The 25,940-nt window shown below is 48.1% G+C and overlaps 1 protein-coding gene across 2 annotated transcripts in view; it reads right to left on the minus strand.

Moving 5' to 3' along the window:
* The window catches only part of LOC119966149 (dynein heavy chain 11, axonemal-like), a 622,669-nt gene that overhangs the window by 309,650 nt on the left and 287,079 nt on the right, over positions 1–25,940 (minus strand). For both annotated transcript variants that reach the window (XM_038797431.1, XM_038797432.1), the window contains 2 exons: positions 8,454–8,586; positions 4,219–4,346 (listed from right to left, as the gene is read on the minus strand). In XM_038797431.1, coding sequence (XP_038653359.1) covers positions 4,219–4,346; positions 8,454–8,586 — 261 coding nt within the window. The remainder of the gene's footprint in view (positions 1–4,218; positions 4,347–8,453; positions 8,587–25,940) is intronic.

A 25,940-nucleotide genomic window follows, 5' to 3' on the forward strand; every position in this document is an offset into this window, starting at 1 on the left:
TTCTGTGAGTTAAGTCGCGAGGTTCAGGAAGAAAAGGTTTTTTGTTTCTTGTGCAATTTGGTTTTGATTTATTGCTTTATGTACTGGGTTTCAAAGGAAAAAACTTTTAAGTTATGACGGGGGTTATCTTTTCTGTAAGAAAGATGGTTGATTCTTGCATGCATAATTTTGCTTAAGCTGCTTGAAGCTTCTTCTATTGTGTTTGATTCTGTTTGAAGGTGATGGGACTGATAAGAATCGGTTAAAGGGGGATAGGTTGCCTGTGCGTTGGGGAATGGTGTGTTTGCTATTGTGTTGTTATTGTGTTGAGTGGTTGTGCTATGTTTCGGGGGGATGGAATCTGGCAGATGGCAGGTTTTTTGACTCTAGAGGGTGGGAGCTGATGGGCTAGCTGGATAGCTAGTTCACGGGAGTAAAGTGGGGGGAGAGCTGAAGAAACACAAAGTGGGCGGGGGGGATGGGGTGGGAGGGAGATACTGCTGATGGGTAAGGGACAGCTAGGATTCTGGAGATGGAGATCAGATGGCGGTCGCCGCCAAAGGGTGGATCAAGTGAGGTGCGGAACACGGGCTAGGAGCTGGCCTAGGAAAGGTCATGGCTGATCGACAGGCAAGGGCGCCCCCTTCCAGATTGGTTACGTGGAATGTTCATGGACTAAATGGGCTGGTTAAGAGAGCCCGTGTGTTCGCACACCTGAGACAGTTAAAAACGGACGTGGCCATGTTACAGGAGACAACCTGAAGCTGGGTGACCAAATCAAATTAAAGAAGGGATGGGTTGGGCAAGTGTTTAATTCAGGACTGGACTTTAAAACAACGGGGGTGGCTATCCTGATTAACAAAAGGGTGACATTCGAGGTGGGGAAGATAGAGGCAGACCCAGGAGGCAGATTTGTTATGGTTAGCAGGAAGCTAGAAGGAATGGCAGTGGTGCTGGTGAATATATATGCCCCAAACTGGGATGATGTCACGTTTGTCAGGAAGGTGCTGGGAAAGATCCCAGACCTTGACTCACACCAGCTGATCATGGGTGGTGACTTTAATACGGTCTTGGACCTGAGATTGGACCGGTCGCGTGATAGGTCAGGGAAACTATCAACAGTGGCAAAGGAACTGCGGGGGTTCATGGAGTGCATGGGAGGGGTAGATCCGTGGAGATTTGAGAGACCAAGGAGCAGGGAATATTCATTCTACTCCCATGTACATATGGCATACTCCAGGATAGGTTTCTTCATGCTAGATAAAATACTGTTAAGTAGGGGTTGAGGCCACTGAGTACTCAACAATTGTGGTTTCAGATCACGCACCACACTGGATAGGGCAGGCACGGGAATGCCCCAGCACCCACAGTGGAGACTAGATACAGGGTTGTTAGCGGATGAGGAGATCTGTGAGCGAGTGAGAGGCCATTTGGAGGTACATAAAAATCAATGATACAGGAAAGATTGCGGCTGGGGTGGTCTGGGAGACACTGAAGGCGGTTATTAGAGGGGAATGTATTTCGATTTGAGCCCACAGGGATAAAACTGCGCAGTCGGAGCTGGACAGGTTGGTAGGAGAAATCTTACAGGTGGACAGGAGATATTCAGAGTCTCCAAATGAGGAGCTCCTGAAGGAGCGTCAGAGTCTTCAAATGGAGTTTGGGCTCCTTTCCACAAGCAAGGCAGAGGGTCAGCTGAGGAGGGTAAAAGAGGCAATATATGAGCATGGGGAGAAAACTAGCAGGATGCTGGCGCATCAGCTGAGGAAACAGGAGGCGACGAGAGAAATAGGGAAAATAAAGGATATGAGGGGGAAGATGGTGACGGACACGGGGGCGGTGAATGAAGTGTTCCGGGAATTTTATAGCCAGCTATACGAGTCGGAACCTCCGGTTGGGGCGGAGGGCATGAATCAATTCCTGGGGAGGCTAGAGTTCTCAAAGGTAAATGAAGAGCTGGTGGAGGCCCTGGGGGGCCTGATTGGGCTTGGGGAGGTGATAGATGGACTCAGGGCGATGCAATCGGGTAAAGCCCCGGGAGCTGACGGATTCCCAGTGCAATTTTATAAGAAGTTCTCCGGGTTACTGGGGCCGCTCCTGGCTAAGGCTTTTAATGAGTCCAAGGAGCTGGGAGTACTCCCCACAACGTTATCAGAGGCATCAATTTCTCTCATCCTGAAGCGAGACAAGGATCCAGAGAGCTGTGGATCGTCCAGGCCAATTTCCCTCTTGAATGTAGATGCCAAATTATTGGCAAAGATCCTGGCCATTCGAATGGAGGATTGTGTCCTGGAGATAATTGGGGAGAATCAGGTGGGATTTTTCTTAAAGTAATTATGCTGCAAGCGGTGGGGCGTGAGGACAAGGGCAGCAGATGCATGGGGACACCATAATCTGCAATTTACCCTTCCAATTCACACACAATCCCAACTTGGAAATATATTGCTGCTCCTTCACTGTCATTGGGTCAAAATCCTGGACTCCCTTCCAAACAGCACTGTGGATGTGCTTACATCACATGGATTGCAGCGCTTCAAGAAGTTGACGCTCCACCACATTCCCAAGGGCAGTTAGGGATGGGCAATAAATGCTGGCCTAGCCAGTGACGCCGCCCACATCCCGTGAAAAAATAAATCAAAACGGAAAGGATGCAAATTAAGATGTAGTGATTTAGCCATTACAATGTATGTCTGGTGATTGCGTGCAATTTAGCTTAAAAAGTTTTCATTATTTGAGGAAGTTGAGAAAAGACCATGGATGGAATTTTCCCAATTTGAGACTAAGTGCCACGGCAAGCGCAGGGGTGTGGAATATTTCCCACTAGGGCGGCCAGCAGGAAAATACATCAAATCCTCCAGATCCGACCTCATTAATTATGCACTAGGGTGTTTTATGCTGTATTCAGTGGCGAGATAGGCCTGCATAGCGCACTATCCGCTGTCATGTCCGGACCCAATACTCAAAAGGCGTCCAACATTATGGACCCACTATTGAAGAAAGCAAGTGGTTCTCCTGAAAATGAAGATAGATCTCCGTGTGCACTCTGAGACCGGAAAGTGGATCACCTGAGAACAAAGATGGATCTTCAGGAATATTCTGAGGCTGTAAAATGGACCCTTCCAGGATACTTCGCCTGGAATGTCCACCTGCAGATGCTCTCCTGACCCACTGCTGTGGTGTTCCTGGTTTGCGGGCGGCCTTCAACCCGAACTCCAAAGGCAGTCCCAGGCATTGCTCACATAAGTCCTAACATCTGCATGCCACGTTGTTGTGAATGTGTTTCATGCCGGCACGTTTTCCCACCGGCTCCATGGAGAGCCTAAAGTGGGGGTGTCAGGCCTTCATCACCCCTTGATGACATGGAAATGAGGTTCACGTCGGCCTCTGGGTGGGGTTTTCCAACCTGCCATGCCGGGCATCAGTGGAAGATTACGCCGGAGTGAGCCACATCTCTGGGCATCTGAGCATAATCTCCCCCCACACTAACGATCAAGCACACCAAAGGCGGATTGGGAGAATTTCACCACATCTTTCATGGGGACAAAACACAAATTTCCAGAAATGTTTCCAGAATTCAGAGGCAAACAGATGGCACAGAACAAAAATATGTTTATACATTAAGGTATCAACAGCACCAGAGTTCTTAATGGAATCCTTAATGGCGAGCAAAGAATAGATTGGAACTGATGGGGTAAAAATTGGTGTAGTTCTAATAGTATGAACAGAACAGAAGAGAGGATCTTTGCTTCGACTATCAAGGCAAGAGTGGGAGCAAAAGATAGATAAAAATAAGATTTTGCTTAGCAGCATTGACAATGGATTTAAAAATGAAATGAAAGAATTTAAGTAGGGATGCTTCAGACTATTAGAGCATTTGTGTGATGATAAGAAGTCTTACACCACCAGGTTAAAGTCCAACAGGTTTGTTTCAAACACTAGCTTTCGGAGCATTGCTACTTCCTCAGGAAACCCGAGGAAGGAGCAGTGCTCCAAAAGCTAGTGTTTGAAACAAACCTGTTGGACTTTAACCTGGTGTTGTAAGACTTCTTACTGTGCTCACCCCAGTCCAACGTCGGCATCTCCGCATTCGTGTGATGGCCAGGAGTTACAAGAGAACAGAGAAACATGTATATTTTTGGAATAGTTTAATCAATGGTTTCAGATGATAAGTGTCCACCTCAAGCATTTTGATGGTTCCTGACACACGCTTTTCCATTCTCTAATGAAAGTATTAGCTACCTTATTATCATCCATAACTGTGTTTAATGACTCAATCCACATGGGATCTATATCACCATCCAGCACAATCCATTTTGGACCATCGTGAGTGACGTTGGCTTGTTCTCTCATGATAGAAGAAAAAAGACCTGCAAACAACAGAAACAGCAAATATAGGAGAACTACAGTTTATGGACAGCTTTACTGAAACAAACTTTCAACGATATTTCAAGATTTTTCTGCCTGCCAAAAAATTACAGTATGTAAAAGATGAGGGTGTGATGACCATTTAGATTTTACGGCTGGCTGTTTTTCAATGATGTAGTAAGTAATTTCAATGTACTTAGTATTAAGGCATGGAGCTATACAAAACAGTGTGGCCTGTGCTGAGTTAACATATTTTTACCTGGGATATTTTTAGAGTTGCTATAATTAGTCTAAGCACCAGTAACCAGTGAATAGAAAAATTATTTTGCCCCAGATGACTGACCCTCAATACCTCCCATAGTGTGCATATGTAAATGCACATGAGACAGGGCAGGATTTGACAAGGTATATTTGATTGGCAGTGCTCAATTTAGAGGGGGAAGAAAATCACCCAATCTAGGTGGCATATAGCCTTGGTTGCTGAGGGAAGTAAGGCTGTTTTGGGCCACAATCTTTCAATTCTCCTTGGATGCGGGTGTGTTAAGAGGACTGGAGTGTTGCAAATGTTACATCCCTGTTCAAAACAAAAGAGAGGGATAAACTTGAAATGTACCAGCTTAAGTCGAAGGTGGGGAAGCTTCTAAAGACAGGCCGCGGGGTTCCCAACAATCACTCTCCCATCTGATTAAATCTCACTCCACCACCAAACTCACCACAGGGGTGGGCAGTAAATTCTGCCCCCTATCTTTTGGGCACTTAAAGATGGGATTCTGATTCAACTGATACTTTATCATGTCTGAAGCGCAATCACTGTTGTTATGCAGGCAAGCACGGTAGCTATTTTAATCTCCCACAAATAATGAGATGACTGATAATTTCTTGTTTTTGATGATGCAGGCTGATGGGAGGGAATTAGTGAGAGTATCCCAAAACCACTTTATCATGGTTTGATTGAGACTCTTAGCTTGTGAACATCCATCTGAATGGTCACATTAGCCTTGGTTTAACATCTCATTTGAAGGATGGCCCTTCAAATATTGCAGTACTGTCTCAAGACTGCACTGAAGTGCAACCCTAGATTATGTGCTTAACTCCTTGCAATAGATTTTGTAACCACAGCACTCTGGTTTAGAGATATGGGTGAGTTCATCTAAGATAATTTGGCACTTAAGAGCAAAATGCTCCATATCACTGCAATAATACGCTGCTTATTAAACTCTCTCAGGTGGAAAAGTGTTGGATAGATGGGCTATATTTAGAAAACTGGGGACAGGTGGGGCACTTTTCTGATTGCCACTTCCCAATAATTAGGGTTCCAGGATTCAAAACAGAGGCAGATGTGAAAAGGAGATCTTCTGCTAAATCCCGTACACTAAGATTCACTGCCGAAGTTTTTCTCCACCACCGCTGCTTCCAGTGACAGCCGTCACTCAATCCGGTGCATGTAAATGGCATGGCAAAGTGATGGAGCTCAGGTTTGCAGTAGAAATTCCTGTTCCCTTTTCTGCATGGCTGATGAAAGTAATCCCGTGAACATAAGAGATGCTAGATGGGAGGCAACTGTAATGAACTGTACTGGATCCAGTCGGTGATATGGCTACTTTGTTTTAATTCGAAATCCTTTAATTGCCAGCTTTTTCCAAGTTAATAAAGACTACGTGATCACAGGATTAAGGTGCAGTTCATTCTGCTTTGGAACCTGGATTTAGAGTCATTTACGGCACAGAAGGAGGTTAATTGCTTCATCGAGTCCATGCCAGCTCCCCAGGGGGCAATCCACTTGTCCATTCAGTCAATCATCCTGGCCCTGCAATTTTATTTCCTTCAAATGCCCATCCAATTTCATTTAATGACACAAAATTCCCTTCTTTCTGTCTGCTAGAAGAGGCTTGAGATATTCGGCGTGATTCTCTGCCGGCGGGATGCTCCGTTTTGCCTGCAGCTCGGGGGTTTCCTGATGGCGTGGGACTGCCCCACAATGGGAAACCCCATTGACCGGCTGGCGTAGCGGAGAATCCCGCCGGCGTGGTGAGGCAGAAATGTGGCGCGGCGGGGCGGAGCACTCCACCCATTAATTGCAGCAACTTATGCCCAGTAGAGATAAACATAGCACAACAAATGTTGCTAAGTTGTAACAATTATTTATCACATCTAGGAAAGTAAGTACTACCATATAATGGAAGATATCTTCAGCGTAAGACGTGATTTCATCTTCAGAAGCACTGTGTGGTGGTTAGCCCTACCAATACTGTGATGGACGGACACCTCCACAACAATTAGGTTGATGAAAACAAGGCCAAGTAGGTTTTACGTTCACACTGGCTCTCTCACTCCCTGTGTAGGTCCAGCTTGGCAGATATGTCCATCAGTACTCTGCCAGCAAATTCAACCATGGTGCGACTGAGCCATTCTTAGTGATTGACATTGAAGTCCCTTGCCCAGATCTCTTGCTGCCATTTATGCTTCTTCCAAAAGATGTTTAAGAAGAAGCGTCACCGACTTATCAGCTGAGGGAGGACAGTAGGTTGCAAGCATCAGGAGGTTTCCTTGCCTATTTTTGACCTGATACCATGAGGCTTCATGGGTCCAGACTCTCAGATGACTCTCTCCCAACTCCAGTGAGACAAGACATACACAGAGAGGCTGATGGAGGATTGTTAAATATTGGCTTGAAGGTAAAATTCTGAGTGTGTCTATCGCCCAGATTTGCACCATGACAGTGAGGTTCTCCGTCATGCCAGGAATGGACAAAAATTTTAATTCCCGCCACCGGACACGGAATTTCCCATCTTCACAGGGGTGAGGTTGGAGTTGGGTCGGGGCAATGCATGTGCAATTTGCAGAGGCAGTTGAACATTTAAATTACCAGATGCCTTCACTGACATGGGACTTTGGAATAACAGGAGTGTGGAATTCCAATTGTACAGTTCCGAACAGGAAAGAGGAAGTCTGAATGTGGCGATGTGTTTGGGTGGTTAGGGTATCCCTTTGGAGGGGTAAGGTACCCCTTGGAAAGGGTTCCAGGACACCGTTGGGAGATGTAAGGCACCCTCTGGATTTGTTAAAAGTAAACTCGATTAAGCACGTTTTACACATAACCCATTAGAACTGTCAAGCTGTCCTGGGAAACTGTGAGTCTAAGCCATGTTGGCTGGGAATGGATGATGGCTGGGTGAGTTGTTGAGATTGACAGATTTCTACAGATTAAAAACATCAAATGATATGGGAACAGATCGGGAAAATGGTGTTGAAGAGAACATCAGTCATGATCTCACTGAACTGTGGAGCAGGCTCCAAGGGCTGAATGGCCTACTCCTAATCCTATTTCTTACATTATGTTCTCATGTGGGCTCTGCAGGATAAGCTGGGTTGGGTGTGTCTTTGCTGTGTCTGATGCCTCAGTCAATGACAGGTGATTCATCTTGTCTTTGCCTTATTATTAGGTATTTTCACTGTGGCTTCAGTGTCAGTTCAGAAGGCAGTTAAAAGTTAATTGCATTGTTGCCGGTCGGGATGCATGAACGGACTAGACCAGGTAAGGACGACAGATTTACTTCCCTGAAGGATGCTAGTGGACCAGATGCATCTTTACAACAATCTGGTAGTTGCATTGGACCCCGGTCCTGATGGTAGCATATTTTATTTCAGATTTACTTAATGAATTGAACGTAAATTCTCCAGCTGCTGTGGTGGGATTTGAATTCATGCCTCTGGATCTCTAGTTCAGGCCTCTGGATTTCCAGTTGTGTAATGTAACAACTATGCGACTGTACTCTACAGATACTGAAACTAAATTCTCAAAAGTTCACATGTATTTCATTCCCCAATATTGACATATTGATGATTATAAAAATGAAATGGCAAAAGATTTAAAATGTTGCTCTATTGCAGGATATTGCCAACTTATGTACTTTATGCACCTATTTTCATTGATAAAGTTGAGAAGTGAACATGGATTGCAATTTAATAGTCCTTTGAATATTTGGCAGCAGTAAGGTGCTGCTTATAAGCAAATTATGTAGTCAGATGAATGCCTTCACCCATAATCCTGACTACAGTTTTATCAGCAGAGCTACGGCTGTTCAAAATACTGTATTTGGTATACTTGCCATCCTTCCACTCTCGGGTCGCAGGATGTATAAAACCAAACATCTCATCTGTGCTGACGGCCTTTGGGTTGAGGTCATTCCAGATGGGCTTTCGTTTCATATTTACATATGTCCTGTACATAGTCTTTAATATCTATACATAGAACAAATATTAATTCACATGTTAATTGTCAAAGTGGAACACATTACACAATTTTCATTGTTAAGTCACTTGATTTTTCAATTCAAAATCAAAGAAATACATAAAAAATACTGATCCTGATTTCTGACACTGCAAAATCATCGGTGGGGTTATTTCCGGTGAGCATCCTAGACTTTAAAGTACCATTGCATAGGCCAGGTCTGCCATGCTGGTTCCATTGTAAGATTTCCAATTTCCCTTCCATTCCCCCCACATTCCTTCATAACATTATTCACCAAGTACCTTTCTCCCTTTTAAAACCGTAACCGATTCTGATTCTGTTTTCTGGGGCACTTATTCTACTTTCACACAACACTGTGAGGTTGATAATGTGAGGGCGCTAAAAGTTCCAGTAACTACCCTCTAACATCAAGTTAAACACAGAGACCTGGGGCCTCTCAGTGTACTGTAGCCACCTGGGGTGGCCACTGCCCAACACAAAATGGAAGATTGCAAGGAATGCAGGGAAAATGGACATGTTGTAAGGCAAACAGCTTGCAAAGCGCTTGTATATTGGGACGGCTGCAGAAACCAGTTTTGACTGTTGCAGAAACCAGACAGCACTGTGAAAAGAAACCAGTTAACATACTAATGAGGCGATACCGGGCGATCCCCAGATACAATGGAAACAAGTTAAAACACAGATCGATACATTCTATGGAAGGCCAGACTTTCGGCGCCAGAGAATCCCAAAACAATAAGTCCCAAGAACCGCCCCAGTGACCAAGGAACTGCCCCATGATTGGGGGGTTCAAACATAATCGATTGGGAAGAGACCCAATCGATTCCAAGCAGGTAAGGGAGTCCGCCCAAAGGGGCGCGGATCCCCTGGGACCTATAAAAGGCAGGTCCCACACATGGTTCAGTCTCCTGGCTCCTGTCTCCTACTCCAGCCTTCGGACAGCAGCCACCAACAAGTAAGTGCCTCCCAACGACTGCGACCAAAGATAGGCACTCCTGACTCCCTTTTTAATTGATACCAACCTGAAGTCTGCAGACCAGAGCAGAGCAAGAGGCCTTGTTCCCTGACCCAGCAGTTCCTTCGAGATAAGTATTAGTTGTTTAGCGGTTGGAGTAAGTTTAATCATTTTAGCGTGTGCATGGGTAGTTATTATAATTGTATTATAATAAACTCTAGTTGTTTGGACTTACTAATTGGTGTACGGTTTTATTGCTTTGACCTTCACCTTGAAGCCTGTGGCGGTGTCTTAACGGCACCTGGCGACTCCAGAGCTTAGAACAAGAAACAGAGCCAAATTGAGTGTTAAGCACACTCACCCAGAACGAGCAACAGTACAAAAACAGTGTGATCGAGAGTAATATGGGTTGCTTATAAAAAGATAATGGTAATATTGCCAATGAAAATAAGAAAATGGCATTCAAGTTTAGTGATTACATTGCATCAATATTTACAACAGAACATTCCAAACATGCCAAGGAAACTAATATTGATTCAGGATAGGGGACACAAAAAAGTAATATAATGAAGAAAATAATTGCACTAAAGAGTTACATGTCCCTAAATAGTTCCCACCCCAAGATTTTAAAGGAAGTAGGTGAGAGTCTTGCAGGTGCCCGAACCAAAGTTTTAACAATTCAGGAACCATTCCTTTAGATTGGAAAATTGCCCACACTAATCAACTACTTTAAATTGGAAGAGGCAAACACGGAAACTGTAGAATATTTAGTCTAATTCTGTTGTTGGAAATTGCTAGAGTCTACAATTAAACATGAGTAACTGGATACATTAACATTTTTGAGCTCAACAGAGAGAGCCAGCATGGATTTGTAAAGGGAAGGTCGTGCCTGATGAATGTGATTGCCATATTTAGAGGTGTTTGAAGTAGGGCAATAGGAGACAAGGAGTAGGAAAAGTGGGGAGGTACTCAAATTGTCACAGCAGCACGACCTCTGTTACATGTAAAGAATTTCACCCCAATCTCTATATTCAGGTGAGTATATAAGACCATAAAACATTGAGCAGAATTAGGTCATTCGCCCCATCAAGTCTGCTCCACCATTCAATCATGGCTGTTATTTTCCTCATCCCCATTCTGCTGCCTTCTCCCCATAACCCCTGATCCCCTTATTAATCAAGAACCTATCTATCTCTGACTTAAAGAACTCACCGCCTCCACAGCCTTCTGCATCAAAAAGAGTTCCATAGATTTTCCACTCTCTGGCTGAAGAAATTCCTCCTCGTCTCAGTTTTAAAGGATTGTCCTTTCAGTTTGTGGCTGTGCCCTTGGATTCTAGTTTTTCCTACTAGTGGAAACATCCTTTCCACGCCATCTATCCAGGCCTCTCAATATTCTCTAAGTTTCAATAAGATCTCCCCATCCTTCTAAACTCAAACAAGTACAGATCCAGAGTCCTCAACCACTCCTCATATGACAAGCTCTCCCTCCATTCTGGGGATCATTCTTGTACATCTCTTCTGGACCCTTTCCAAGGCCAACATATCCTTCCTTAGATACGAGCCCAAAACTGCTCAGAATACTCCAAATGGGGTCTGACCAGAGCCTTATGCAGCCTGTATGCAATTCATCAGGTTGGTTGAAACCCAACACACTGCCTATTTACCAAAAGAGAAAATGCTGGAAAATCATAGCAGGTCCGGCAGCATCTGTAGGGAGAGAAAAGAGCCAATGTTTCGAGTCCAGATGACCCTTTGTCAAAACTTTGATATGAGCTTGGTTGGGATTATGGTGTTGGAAGCAGAACTGTAGTCAATAAATAAGAATCTGATGTAGGAGCCCTTGTTGTCGAGATGCTCTAGGGAGGAGTGTAGGGCCAGGGAGATGGCGTTTGCTGTGGACCAGTTGCACGGTATGCGAATTGGAGTGGCTCAAAGCGTTGTGGGAGTATGGAGTTGATGCGCTTCATGACCAACCTCTCAGAGCACTTAATTCCGACTGATGTCAGGGTCACCGGATGGTAGTCATTGAGGCATGTTGCCTGGTTTTTCTTTGGTACTGGTATGATGGTGGTCTTCTTGAAGTACGTGGGGACATCAGAGCGGAGTAGGGACAGGTTAAAGATGTCCGCGAACACATCTGCCAGCAGGTCCGCACAGACCAGGGATCCTGTCCCTTCCATCGCCTCCCGAGGATTTACTTTCAGGAAGACCGATCTGACTTTGGCATCTGTGACGTTGCGTATGGGTGTGTTATGGGCTGCAGGGGCACTCGACAGTGGATCAATGGTTTCCTGCCTGAACCGAGCATAGAATGCACTGAGTTCATCGGGGAGGGATGCGCTGCTGCTGGAGATACTATACGGCTTCGCTTTGTAGCCCATTATGGTGTTTAGACCTTGCCACAACCGCCAAGAACCTGTAACGCTAGTCTGTGACTCTAGTTGGTCTGATATTCTCTCTTGGCATCCCGGAAGGCTTCGCCTGATTTGAACACCTCAGACGTGTCCTTCAGTAGGGAGTCAATCTCGTGTTTGACCCATGGTTTCCGGTTGGGGAATGTACGTACTGCTTTCTTTGGCACGCAGTTGTCCACACATTTGCTGATGAAGTATGTGACGTGGTGGCATACTCATTTAAGTTGGTCGCTGAATTCTTAACTATGGACCAGACCATTGTCTCCAAGCAGTCACGTAGGAGCTCTTCTGTTTCATTTCATTCTTCACATCCTTTGCATCATTCGATGCCATAAAAATAAACTTTTCCTGTTTCTTGCAGATGTTAAGGAATGCAAGCATGATGTTGAACTCTGTTTCCGTCACCTTCGCCTCCTTGCCCACTTCTTTGGGCAAGAGTCCTCCCCCGTTCCACCGATCCTTTCATGTGCCTCCAACATTCTGCTTCAAATTGGACACCCCGCTGGGACAATCACCTACCCTCGATCTTTTAATTGAGAACTGTCAACGGGACATTGGCCGTCTTAGTGTTTCTGCGCCCCTCACCCATTCCAACCTCTCTCCTTCCAAACTTTCTGCTCTTCATTCTGTCAGGTCCAACCCCGACGTTGTCGTCAAACCCACTGACAAAGGGGGTGATGTTGTCGTCTAGCGTGCTGACCTCTACCTTGCAGAGGCTGAGCGCCAACTGTCAGATACTTCTTCCTACCTCCCCCTGGACTATGACCAGACCACTGACCATTAAGCCATTATCTCCAACACCATTAGCCACCTCCTTTCCTCCGGATGCCTTCCCCCTACGGCTTCCAACGTCATAGTCTCCCAACCCCGGACAGCCCACTTTTACTTATTTCACAAAATGCACAAAAAGGACTGTCCCAGCAGGCCCATTGTGTCAGCATGCTCCTGTCCCACCGAACTAATTTCCTCTTATCTTGACTCCATCCTCACTCCTCTGGTCCATTCCCTCCCCACTTACATCCGGGATTCCTCTGATGTCCTGCATCATATTGACACTTTCAATTCGCAGGCCCTAACTGCCTTCTATTCACCATGGATGTGCAAACTCTCTATACCTCCATCCCACACCAGGATGGCCTGAGAGCTCTTTGCTTCTTTCTCGCAAAAAGGCCTGGACAATTCCCGTTCATCACCACTCTCCTCCGCCTGGCTGAACTCGTTCTATCTCTCAACAACTTCTGCTTTTAACTCGTCCCACTTTCTCCAAATCGAAGGTGTAGCAATGGGTACCCGCATGGGTCCGAGCTACGCTTCCCTTTTTATGGGGTATGTCGAACATTCCTTGTTCCAGGCCTACCCAGGTCCTCTGCCACAACTACTTTACCGATACATCAATGACTAAAAGAGCTTTGACAAAGGGTCATCTGGACTCGAAATGTTAGCTCTTTTCTCTCCCTACAGATGCTGCCAGACTTGCTGAGATTTTCAAGCATTTTCACTTTTGGTTTCAGATTCCAGCATCCGCAGTAATTGCTTTTGTTTCTATAGACTGCCTATTTAAGCTTGTATGTAGATATGGGGCGGGATTCTCCGACCCCGCGCTGGGTCGTAAAATCGCCGGGGGGGCAGGGGGGCGTGAATCACGTGACGCCGCTCTGACGCCATTGACGCACCGTCGGTCGAGGGCCGCGCCGGTGATTCTCCCCGTGCGATGGGCCGAGTGTCCGCCAAGTCCCGCCGGTGTCATGCTCGTGTGATCCTACCCGGTGGGACCTCGATGTTCATGCTGTTGGGGGGGGGGGGGGTCCTCCACGGTGGCCTGGCCTGCAATCAGGGCCTACCGATCGGTGGGGGGCTTATCCCGGTGGGGGCCTATATTCCTCCGCGCTGGGCCCCTGTAGGTCTCCGCCATGTTGTGTCGGGGCCGACGCGGAGACGGCGGCCCACACACATGCGCGAACTTGCGCCGACCATGGGGCGCATGCGCGAACTCGCGCCAGCCATGGCGCGCATATGCGGACCCGCAGCACCTGCGCTGATGCCTGCATCAGCAGCTGGAGCAGCGCGAGGCTCTCCAGTGCCGTGCTGGCCCCCTGTGCACCGCAGGATCGCTGATCCTAGGGGCCACATGACGCCGTTGTAAAACGCTCCAGCGTTTACGATGTCTTCAACACTTAGCCCCAGGATCGGAGAATCCCGGCCATGGTTTTCCCAAAGGAATTTTGAAACAATTTTGTTAAATCAATCTGTGAAACTAATTAATGTAGGGGAAAAAAGGACCTTCGCTAAACAAGAAGCTTTTTGGCAGAATATAGTTTTTTTTTAATAAACAATTTTATTGAGGTAGTTTTTGGCTTTATAAACAGTTACAGACATCATCAGAAAGGAAGCAAAAAAGGCAAAAATGTGCAAACATCCACGTACTTTCAATACTTCCATCGTACCGTATTGCACAAGCCCGCTCCCCTCCCACCCGTACTACCCGCCATATTTTCCCTCCTACTCTACTCTACCCCCCCCCCCTCCCCCCACCCCCCTGCTGACGCTCACTCTCCCGCAAAGAAGTCAATAAATGGTTGCCACCTCCGGGTGAACCCCTGCACAGATCCCCTCAAGGCGAACTTAATTTTTTCCATCCCCAGGAAACTTGACATGTCCGCAAGCCACCACTCAGTCTTCGGGGGCTTTGAGTCCCTCCACGCCAATAATATTCGTCGCCGGGCTATCAGGGAAGCAAAGGCCAGCACATCGGCCGCTTTCTCCCCCTGGACGCCCGGGTCTTCCGAAACCCCAAAAATTGCCACCCCTGGACTCATCACCACCCTTGTTTTTAGCACCTGGGACATGACCCCCGCAAATCCCTCCCAGTACCCCCTCAGCTCAGGGCATGCCCAAAACATGTGCACATGGTTCGCTGGTCCTCCCGCGCACCTAGCGCATTTGTCCTCTATACCGAAAAATTTGCTCATCCGAGCCACCGTCATATGGGCCCGGTGAACGACCTTAAATTGGATCAGCCCGAGCCTAGCACATGTCGCGGTCGAGTTTACCCTACTCAGGGCCTCTGCCCACAGCCCATCCTCCAATTCCCCGCCTAGCTCCTCCTCCCATTTAAGTTTCAGTTCCTCTGTCTGGGACCCTTCCTCCCTCATGAGCACCTTATAAATACCCGAGACTCTACCCTCCCCTTCGTCCCTCCCAGAGACTATTCTGTCTAGGATCCCCATTGGCGGGAGGCGCGGGAAAGATGGGACCTGTCTACGAACAAAGTCCCGCAACTGTAGGTATCTAAAATCATTTCCCCTTACCAACCTAAATTTCTCCTCCAAGCTCCTCAAACTCGCGAAGCTCCCTTCCAGGAACATATCACCCACCCTTCCCGCCCCTGCTCGCCGCCATACTCGGAACCCCCCATCCATACTGCCGGGGGCAAACCGATGGTTGTCGCAGATTGGCGCCCAGACAGACGCCCCCATCTCCCCCACATGCCTCCTCCACTGGCCCCATATCCGCAGGGTCGCCACCACTACCGGGCTGGTGGTGTACTTGGCCGGCGGCAGCGGTAGAGGAGCCGTGACCAGGGCTTCCAAACTGGAGCCCCTGCACGAAGCCGCCTCCACCCGCTCCCAAATAGACCCCGTACCCACCATCCACTTCCTTATCATAGCGATGTTGGCCGCCCAGTAATAATTGACCAGACTCGGCAACGCCAGCCCTCCCTCGCTGCGGTTCCTCTCCAACATCGCCTTCTTCACCCGCGGAGACTTTCCCGCCCAGACAAAGCTCATGATCAGCCCGTTAACTCTTTTGAAGAAGGACTGTGGGATAAAGATCGGGAGGCACTGAAAAATAAACAAAAATCGAGGGAGGATTGTCATCTTTACAGTCTGCACCCTCCCTGCCAGCGACAGCGGGAGTGCATCCCATCTCCGAAACTCTCCCTTCATTTGCTCCACCACCCTGGCCAAATTTAACTTATGCAGCCTGCCCCAGTCTCGTGCCACCTGGATTCCCAAATACCGGAAATTTTCCTCAACTAACCTAAATGGTAGCCCTCTCAATCTGTTCTCCTGGCCCCTTGCCTGTACCACAAACATTTCACTCTTGACCGTATTTAATTTGTATCCTGAGAACTGGCCGAACTCCCTCAGCATTCCCAGTATAGTTCCCATCCCGGCCACTGGGTCCGACACGTACAGGAGCAGGTCGTCTGCATAAAGAGAAACCCTGTGTTCAACCCCGCCCCTCACCATCCCCTTCCAACCCTCTGCGGCTCTCAGCGCAATCGCCAGCGGCTCTATGGCCAGCGCAAACAGCAGCGGGGAGAGCGGGCAGCCCTGCCTGGTCCCTCGGTACAACCTAAAGTACTCCGACACTTCTCTGTTGGTCCTGACGCTGGCCCTCGGGGCCTGATATAATAATTTGATCCAATCCACCAATCCCTCCCCGAACCCAAACCGTCCGAGCACCTCCCATAGATATTCCCACTCCACCCGGTCAAAGGCCTTCTCGGCGTCCATAGCCACCACTACCTCCACCTCTCTACCCGCCGGGGGCATCATTATCACATTGAGCAATCTCCTCAGATTGGCCGCCAGCTGCCTACCTTTCACGAACCCCGTTTGATCCTCCCCAATCACCTCCGGTACACAGTCCTCCATTCTACCCGCCAGTACCTTTGCCAGGAGCTTGGCATCTACATTAATCAGGGAGATTGGCCTGTAGGACCCGCACACCTCCGGGTCTTTACCCCGCTTTAATATCAGAGATATGGTGGCTTGTGACATCGTCGGCGGCAGGGTCCCTCTGTCCCTTGCCTCATTGAAAACCCTCGCCAAGACCGGGCCCACCAGCTCAGAGAACTTCCTATAAAACTCTACTGGGTATCCATCCGGCCCCGGGGACTTCCCCGACTGCATGGCCTTTAGGCCCCCCAATACCTCCTCTACTCTAATCGGGGCCCCCAGCTCTTCCACTCGCCCCCCCCCCCAACTGTTGGGAATGTTAACCCATCCAGAAACCTTTTCATCCCCTCCGGTTCTTCTGGCGGCTCCGAAGTATACAGCTTACGATAGAAGTCCCGGAATACCCTATTCAATTCTGCCGGATCCTCCACTTTATGCCCCCCCTCGTCCCTCACTCTACCTATTTCCCTGGCCGCCTCCCTCCTCCTAAGTTGCTGCGCTAACAGTCTGCTAGCCTTTTCCCCATACTCGTACACCACTCCCCTCGCCTTCCTAAGCTGTTCCACGGCCCTGCTCGTGGATAGTGCCCCCAGTTCCGCCTGTAGCCTCTGCCTCTCCCTGAGTAAAACCTCCCCCGGGGACTCCGCGTGCTCTTCATCTATCCGGCCCATTTCCCTGACCAATCTATCCATCTCTGCCCGGTCTGCCTTGGCTCTATGGGCCCCAATTGAAATCAGCTCCCCCCGCACTACTGCCTTTAGCGCCTCCCACACGGTCGCCGCTGAGACCTCCCCAGTGTCATTCACCTGCAGGTAATTTTTTATACATTTCCGAAGCCTCTCGCAGATCCCCTCCTCCGACAGCAGTCCCACATCTAGCCTCCATTGCGGGCGTTGATAACTCGCTCCCCCGAACTGCAGGTCCACCCAATGCGGGGCATGGTCTGAAATGGTAATTGCTGAGTATTCCGTGTTCTTTACCTCCCCCATACAGTCCCTGCTTAGCACAAAGAAATCTATCCTGGAATATACTTTGTGGACGTGCGAGTAAAACGAGTAGCCCCTTCCTGTTGGCTGTCCCTCTCTCCAGGGGTCCACTGCCCCCATTTGCTCCATAAACCCTTTCAGCTCCCTTGCCATTGCTGAGAGTCTACCCGTTCTGGGACACGACCGATCCAAAGTCGGGTCAAGGACCATGTTAAAGTCCCCTCCCATTATTAGCCTGCGAGAATCCAAGTCCGGGATCTTCCCCAGCACTCTTTTAATGAAGTCCACGTCATCCCAGTTCGGGGCATATATATTCACCAGCACCACTCTTCTCCCCTCCAGCCTGCCCCGTACCATCAGGTATCTACCCCCCCTGTCTGCGGATATGCCCTCTGCCTCAAATTGCACGCGCTTGTTGATCATGATTGCCACCCCTCTGGACTTCGAGTCCAAGTCCGAGTGGAAGACCTGGCTAATCCAGCCCTTCCTTAGCCTGGTCTGGTCTGACACTTTCAGATTTGTCTCCTGCAACATAATTACGTCCGCCCTCAGGGCCCGCAAATGCGCGAACACCCTCGCCCTCTTAACCGGCCCATTCAGTCCCTTGACGTTCCAGGTGATCAGCCTGGTCGGGGGGCACATCCCACCCCCCCCACCCCGCCGGTCAGCCATAGCCTTTCTCGGGCCGGCCCCTGACCCGTGCGTCGCGCCCTTCCTGGCCCGCCCTATAGCTGCCTCCACCCTCGACCTCCTTTCCAGTGCCTATTTCAAGTCCCTCTCCCGTCAGCAGAACAACCCCCCCCCTCCCCTAACCCCATCCCCCGATACCCCCACCCCTGCCATCTACTGGCTGTAACTTCCCCCCCCATCTGACTTCCTTGACTAGCCAATCTGCTAGCCCGGTGACTCAACACTCCGGCGCCTTCCTGTCCCATTCCCCTTGTTTCCCCGCCCTCTTCCCCACCCACTGGGGCAAGCCGGCTCCAGTGTCTTCCGCGAGCTGCACAAAAAGCCCAAACAGGAAAAAAAAAAAAGGGAAAAAACATAGAAAAAAGAGAAAAAGCACATAAATGTCCATGAACAAAGGAAAGAGTCTCAAATGTTCCGCTTGGCCCCTTTGGCCCAGCAAATCGTTGAGCAGCAGTCCAGGCACATTCAGCGTTCCTCCCCACAGAAATCCTCGGGCCCTAACTCGCGTCCTTGGGGCCTCCTTTCGGGACCAGCCCCAGGTCCCTCACAAAATCCATCGCTTCTTCGGGCTCGGAAAAGTAGTGGTGTTGACCCTGGTGCGTGACCCATAGCCGAGCTGGGAACAGCAGACCAAACTTCACGTGCTTCTTGAACAGCACCTCCTTGACATTCTTAAAGGCTGCTCGCCGCCGAGCCACCTCCTGGCTTAGGTCCTGATAGATGCGGAGAACACTGTTATTCCACGTGCTGCTCCTGGCGCTCTTTGCCCACTGCAGCACCCGCTCCTTGTCCACGAACCTGTGGAACCTAATCACCATCGGGCGGGGGGGTCCACCCAGCCGCCCCTGCCTTGCCTGCACCCTGTGTGCCCCCTCCAGCTCCAGCGGTCGCGGAAAGGCTTCGGCCCCCATCAGCTGCTTCAGCAGGTCTGCTACAAACGCTGCAGCATCAGCTCCCTCCGCCCCCTCCGGGAGGCCGACCATCCTCAGATTGTTCCTACGGACTCTATTCTCCAGCTCCTCCACTCTGTCCAGCAGTCTTCTCTGCCGCTCTTTCAGGCCATCCACTTCTAGCGCTGCAACCGTTTGCGCATCCGCCTGCTCCTCCACCGCTTCTCCCAGCTCCTTAACTTTAACATCCTGGGCGTCCAGCCTCTGGTTCAGCTGATCCACCGCTTTCTGGATTGGGTCCAAGCTGTCCCGCTTCAGCGCTTCAAAACTGGACTTCATTACCTGGAGCATGTTATCCAGCGCCAGCTGGATTGCTGAGTCCGGGGTCCGTGTGTCCGCCATCTTAGGTCCCAGGTAATTTTCTTCCGGTCCTTGTCTCTGTCCCTTTTTCTCCTTCTTCTTCTGCCTTCTGGAATCCCGCTGTTCCATATGCCGCAGCCCGCTCCTCAGCGCCTTCGCTGCCGCTTTCCTTTACCCAGCTCCTTCAATTTTACCTCCTGGGCATCTGAAGTGGGTCCAAGCTGTCCCTCCTCAGCAACTCCAAACTTTTTCTTTTTCCCTTTGTCCTGGAGGAAGGAAGGTCCGTGGGTCCGCCATCTTACCCTGCAGGTCAGCTTCCTCCTTACCACCGTCTCTCTCTCCTTCCTCCTCACCTGCTGGCCTCCCACACTTTCATTTTCTGCAGCCCGCTCTCCTCTTCTATTCCCGGCAGCCTTTCTGCCGCCTCCGTGGTCCCGCTATCGCGGGGAAACAGCTGTTCAGGCCCGCCGGAGTGAGAGCCCACCGAATGTGCGGCTCACTCGGACATCGCCGCCACCGGAAGTTCCAGAATATAGTTTTGAGCATGATTATAATTTAATAAGTTATCTAACAGGAAATTATCTTTGTAAGAGCATAGTGGATATCCAGGTTATAGTGGACAGCATTTTGTCACCTTAGTCCCTGCCAAAATGACAGGACCATTAGGAAGACAGAACCCGGCCAAACTCCCCATGGACTTAGCCACGATATTACCAGCCAATTTTGAATTACCCAACCATGTTGCAGGGCTGGAGGGATGATCTAGGTACCCTGGTAAATTAATCACAAAACTTTAGCATGCAGGTACAGAAAGCGATTAGGAATGTTGGCATTTATTAAAAGGGGAATGGAATATAACAGTGTAGATGTTTTACTGCAGCTTTCCAGGGCCTTGGGAAGACATCTGGAGTACAGTGTACAGTTTTAGGCTCATGTTTTGGAAAAGGATATAATTCCAGTTAAAAGCCGTACATAGAAGGTTCACTTCACTCATTCCTGGGAAGGACTTATGAAGAAAAGTTCAACAGGTTGGGCCGATCCCCATTGGATTTTAGAAGATCTTATTCAAACATATAAACTTCTGAGGGGACTTAATAGAGTAAATACAAGGAGGATTTTTCTTCGTGAGGGGGCAATAAGTACTAGTGGACATAGTTTAAAAATAAGAGGTCTCCTTTTTATGACGCGCCAAATCATTCAATGAAAGGTTTCAATTTAAAGGGATCTCTGCAGGGCTCACAATGGAAATAGGGAATGAGGTGTACACAGATGCAAGGAACTTGTGGAACAGCAACATGAAATGCATATGCTACTGTCAACATTTCCAGAGACAGTGCACATAACTGGAGAGAGAATTGAGGGGTCCATCTGAACCTATAGGGCCAGGATATCTCGGGCATTTGCATTATGTTCATCTCCATGGAAAGTATGGCTGCTGCATGGAGAATCAAATGTTGTGGGCCTCCAAGTGCATGCTGAACCTGAGCCATGGCCTGCAGACTTTGACTACCACTTTGCAGACAATGGAGCAAAGCCTCACCTTGGCAGTTCAAAGGCTCAGTGGTATGCAGCATAGTGTTCCAACACTTGACCATCAGAGAGGTGCAGCTGGGCCAGAGAAGGAAGATGGAGAAAGGGAACAAGGTAGTACGACTCTTCTCAAGGTGCTCCCACTCTTCATCCCTTGAGCCTCAACCACCAGACTGAGGTGCCGAGGCAAGGTGGAACAGTCTTTTGCAGGATTGCTATGGGCTCCAAATCCGAGAAGACATCTGTGGCAGGCACCTTTCATGTCGGAGTTGGGGAACGAACATCCTGCTTCCAGCTCTGCCGAAACCTTTGGTGTTGCACCACGCAGAAGTAGTGAAAAGCATCTAAGATGCACGAAAGGATTCTTGGGTGCTTATTACAATGTTAATGTTTTGATCATAATCTTTATTTCAATGGAAGCAGCAGTCCATGTGAACTTCACATTCTTTAGCTTCTACTTTGTTGAATGTCCCATTAACACTAATCATTTTGCATCTGATGAATGGAATAATCAATCTTGATGAGGTGGAAAGGGTGTGAGTGAGATGATTGGCTGATGGACTGTATAAATGAGGTGTGCTGGGGATGGGAGTAGTGATGCAGTGGTTTTGATGGCATTCTTATGTTTCTGCAAGCACACTCAAGTGAAGCAGCCCTGGATGAGTTCATAACAGGCTTCTCTGGCAGCCAGGTATGTGGCTGTGGGCACCATAAACGGCAGGTCCCAACCTCCTCTTTGGATGCCTAGCACTCCTATTACTCCTGTCAGGTCCACTCCTCTTAAGGATGGACTATAACAATCCTAAAGGTTCCTGGCCTGCTGTGAAACCAACCACAATGTTTAGAAACATCTAGTTATGATTGACAACTCATTACCACATGAAAAGCAGTTAAGTGCTTTATGATGAGAATAAGAGGAAGTGAAAGCACTTGGCTCCTAGATATTTATAAACATTGTGGTTAGTTTCACATTCAGCTATTTGAGATCCATTCAAGTGTAAAGGGAAATAAAAATAAACAATCCAGACATATGGCTGTCTGGAAGCTGTCAATTACATCCTACTGAAAGCTATTTTTCTTTGAAGTGAATAGGAGTCTTGCAGATCAAGGATCTGAGGTGGTTTAAAGCCTTGTGATGTGGTTTTCGCTTTCTATAAAGTTACAGTTACTGCTTTCTAGACATCTGCCTAAGCCAGGGGCAGGTGAGTGAAAAGCAGTGATTTTGTTTCACAGTTTTTGCTTGGACTGCTCTTCAGCATCCAGACAGTGGTGACTGATGGGGGTGGGGGCTCTGATATGGGGGCCACTGGTGGGGGTCTCTGATGGGGGTCTGGTGAAGCCGGTCTGATGGAGGGATGGGCAGAAATTGCATTTTTGGGGAAGGGGCCCTCCGATGGATTTTGGGGGGTATCTACCTATCTTTTTTTTTAAATATTTTTATTAAGGCATTTATATTATAATTTTAGCAACAAGATATCAAAGTAACAAAATGAACACACACACAACCAATAACAAGGCCCAGCCAACATCGCTTACATCAACGACTCCCCAATCCCAATTACCCCACTGACCTTCGTCACCTTATCCAACCCCCCCCCCCCCCCCCATGCCTCCACTTTTTTAACACCCCCATCCCCACCCCCGCCACTGATGACTGCTTAATTTTTCCCAAAGAAGTCGATAAACGGCTGCCATCTCCGGGAAAACCTTAACATTGATCCCCTAGCATCGATCCCCTCAGGATGAACTTAATCTTTTCGAGTCGGAGAAACCCAGCCATGTCACTGATCCACACCCCCGACTTCGGGGGCTCCGAGTCCCTCCATGTCAATAAATTCCCTTCTCCGGGCTACCAGGGAGGCAAAGGTCAAGACATCGGCCTCTCTCACCCCGTGGACCCCCGGGTCTTCCGACACACCAAACATTGCTACCACTGGACTTGGAACCACCCTTACCTTCAGCACCTCCGGCATGACGTCAGCAAATCCCTGATAGATTCCCTTAAGCTTTGGATGTGCCCAAAACACATGGACATGATTCGCAGGCCCACCCGCACACCACCCACACATATCCTCCACCGCTTCGAAGAACCTGCTCATCCAGTTCACAGTCATGTGCGCCCTATGGACCACATTAAATTGTATCAGGCTAAGCCTGGCACACGACGAGGATGCATTGACTCGCCTCAGGGCGTCCTCCCATAACCCAGCCTCCAGCTCCCTGCCCAGCTCTTCCTCCCAATGTTGCTTCACTTCTCCTATCGGAGCTCCCTCCCATTCAATCAGCTCCTTATAGATCTCCGATGTCTTCCCCTACCCCATTCCCTCTTTCAACATCACCTTATCCTGTAGCCCCTGAGGCAGTAGGTGGGGAAAGTCGGTAGCTGCCTCCGCACAAAGTACCTCGCCTGCAGGTAGTGGAACCCATTCCCACCGGGCAGCTCAAAGTCTTCCTCCAATTCTTCCAAACACGGAAAGCCCCCATCAATAAATAAATTCCCAAACCGCTCGATCCCTGCCCGCTGCCACCACCGGAACCCCCCATCCAACCCGCCCACAACAAACTGATGATTGCCACAGATCGGTGCCCACACCGAGGCCCCCTCCAGCCCCATGTGCTGCCGCCACTGTCCCCACACCCTCAGGGCAGCCACTACTACCGGGCTTGTGGAGTACCGAGCCGGCGGCGAGAACGGCAGAGGTGCCGTTAACAGTGCCCCTAAACCCGTGTCCCTACATGAGGCTGCCTCCATCCACTCCCATACCGAGGGGGGGGCACCTATCTTAAGTACTTACCCTTGGCCCACCACCATCAGGGCCACAATGGCAAATACTTGTACCACTCTACGCCCATGTGATTTCCGGCACAAAGGGCCGGAGCATCACGGAGGCATGGAGAATCCGATGTCGAGCCTTGTTGTTAAATGACCAATTTGTACTGGCGCGCAGCGCAAACCTCAATGCTGTCACCAGTGGGGGACCGGAGCATCGCAAACGGATGGCGCCAATACTATTTTTCTGCCAAACCTGGATCTCCACCGCATAGGGAACTCCGTTACCGACAGCGGGTGGCGGAGAATCCAATCCCAGATAAATAAAGCACTTGGAAAGTTATTGCACAAAGCTGCAATTCCTTCTGAAATCAGCAATGTCAGTCATGAACATAACTAATTCTTTCAGTGATAGGCTGACCACAAGCTTGTCAATTTCAGCCTTAATAGTGTTCCAAACAGGTACATTTCAGTCAGCAATGACATCCCAATTTTCACTCACCTCTTCTATCCTGATGAAAATGTGGAACCCATTGCTGGAACTTAAAAGTCAGAATGCAGGGTCTTAAAGGCAGACTTAATTGGCTGCTTGTGTCATCATTTTCCTGGCTGCTGGACAGAGACTCCGCACTTAAGTCAGAAAACCGCCCAGGTGAAAACTGGGGGTAGAATGATGCGGGATCCCATTCCAATGTCACTGTTAGGGGATTTAATTTCCTGCATGAACTCAAGCCTACCTACCCCATTGCCTGGGAAAACCCTCACCAGCATTTCAGCATGAACGTTCTATATTTTAACCATGGATAAACAATGAAAATTCAAACATAAGGAATATTTTGGTGCTTTTATCTATGAGTTCAAATTATTCAGAAGTGCCTGTTGACAGTATAGATACAGTTATACTTGTCAATCAACTGTGAAAACTATTATTTTATTTTACAAATTCTACTCCTTTAAAAACTTTTTAATAATTTTGAAGATAAATTAGGTAAATTACACTTCATCAATTTATTGTTTTTCCTCAGTTGTAATGCAAAGTTCCTTAAGTATCTCACAGTTCATTTTTAATAACAGAGTAATCACAAAGTCATTTACACTACTGCCTTTCTTTAAACAAAGCATTTTCAATTCAAGACATGCTACCTGATAATATATTCCAGTATGCAATTACATGTCTAGTTACATTCAGTGCGTGCTCATGAACAGAGATTATTACTTTCTTGAGGACAGGAATTTTCAAACGTATTCATATTGTCAGAGCACATATCTGGGACTTACAATCGATTAAAAATCATTTGCACTTAACCATCCTATTTTTGTTAAATTGATTTTTGCAACTCAAAATCAATATATGCAAAAGTAAGGGCAACAGTGATAGCTACTGACAGCTAAAGTATGTGATGATATAGGGGAGAAGAATTGATCTGTTTGCTATCTGTGGCGCATTGCAAGTAAAATGCATATATAATTTCAATTAAGATACTGAGAAAACGTGTATTATGTCACAGCTATAGGAATCATTTTCTCCATGGTTACTTTGATTACTATTAATATTTTTGAATTATAGATCTGCATGAGAATCTATTTGGAATCGCTTTGTGTATATTAATCACAAAGAATTTACCGCACAGAAACAGAACATTTGGTTTGTTGATATTATTTATGTCAATACAAGCCCTGCGGTCACTCTATTAATCTCATTCTGTCACCATTCCATTCTATTTCTTTACTTAAAGGGCCATAGAGGTTTACAGCATTTAGGTTTAGGCCCTTCGACCTAACTTATCCATGCCACCCAGTTTTTACCATAAGCTAGTCCCAACTACCCGCATTTGGCCCATATCTCTATACCCATCTTACCAAAATAATTGTGTAAATGCTTTCTAAAAGACAAAATTGTACCCGTTCCTACTCCTGCCTCTGGCAACTCGTTCCAGACACTCACCACCCTGTGTGTGAAAAAAGGGTCCCTCTGGACCCTTTTGTATATCTCCCCTCTCACCTTAAACCTATGCCCTCTAGTTTTAAACTCCCCTACCTTTGGGAAAAGATATTGACTATC

Source organism: Scyliorhinus canicula, chromosome 5 (assembly GCF_902713615.1).
Source record: "Scyliorhinus canicula chromosome 5, sScyCan1.1, whole genome shotgun sequence".
NCBI lineage: Eukaryota > Metazoa > Chordata > Chondrichthyes > Carcharhiniformes > Scyliorhinidae > Scyliorhinus > Scyliorhinus canicula.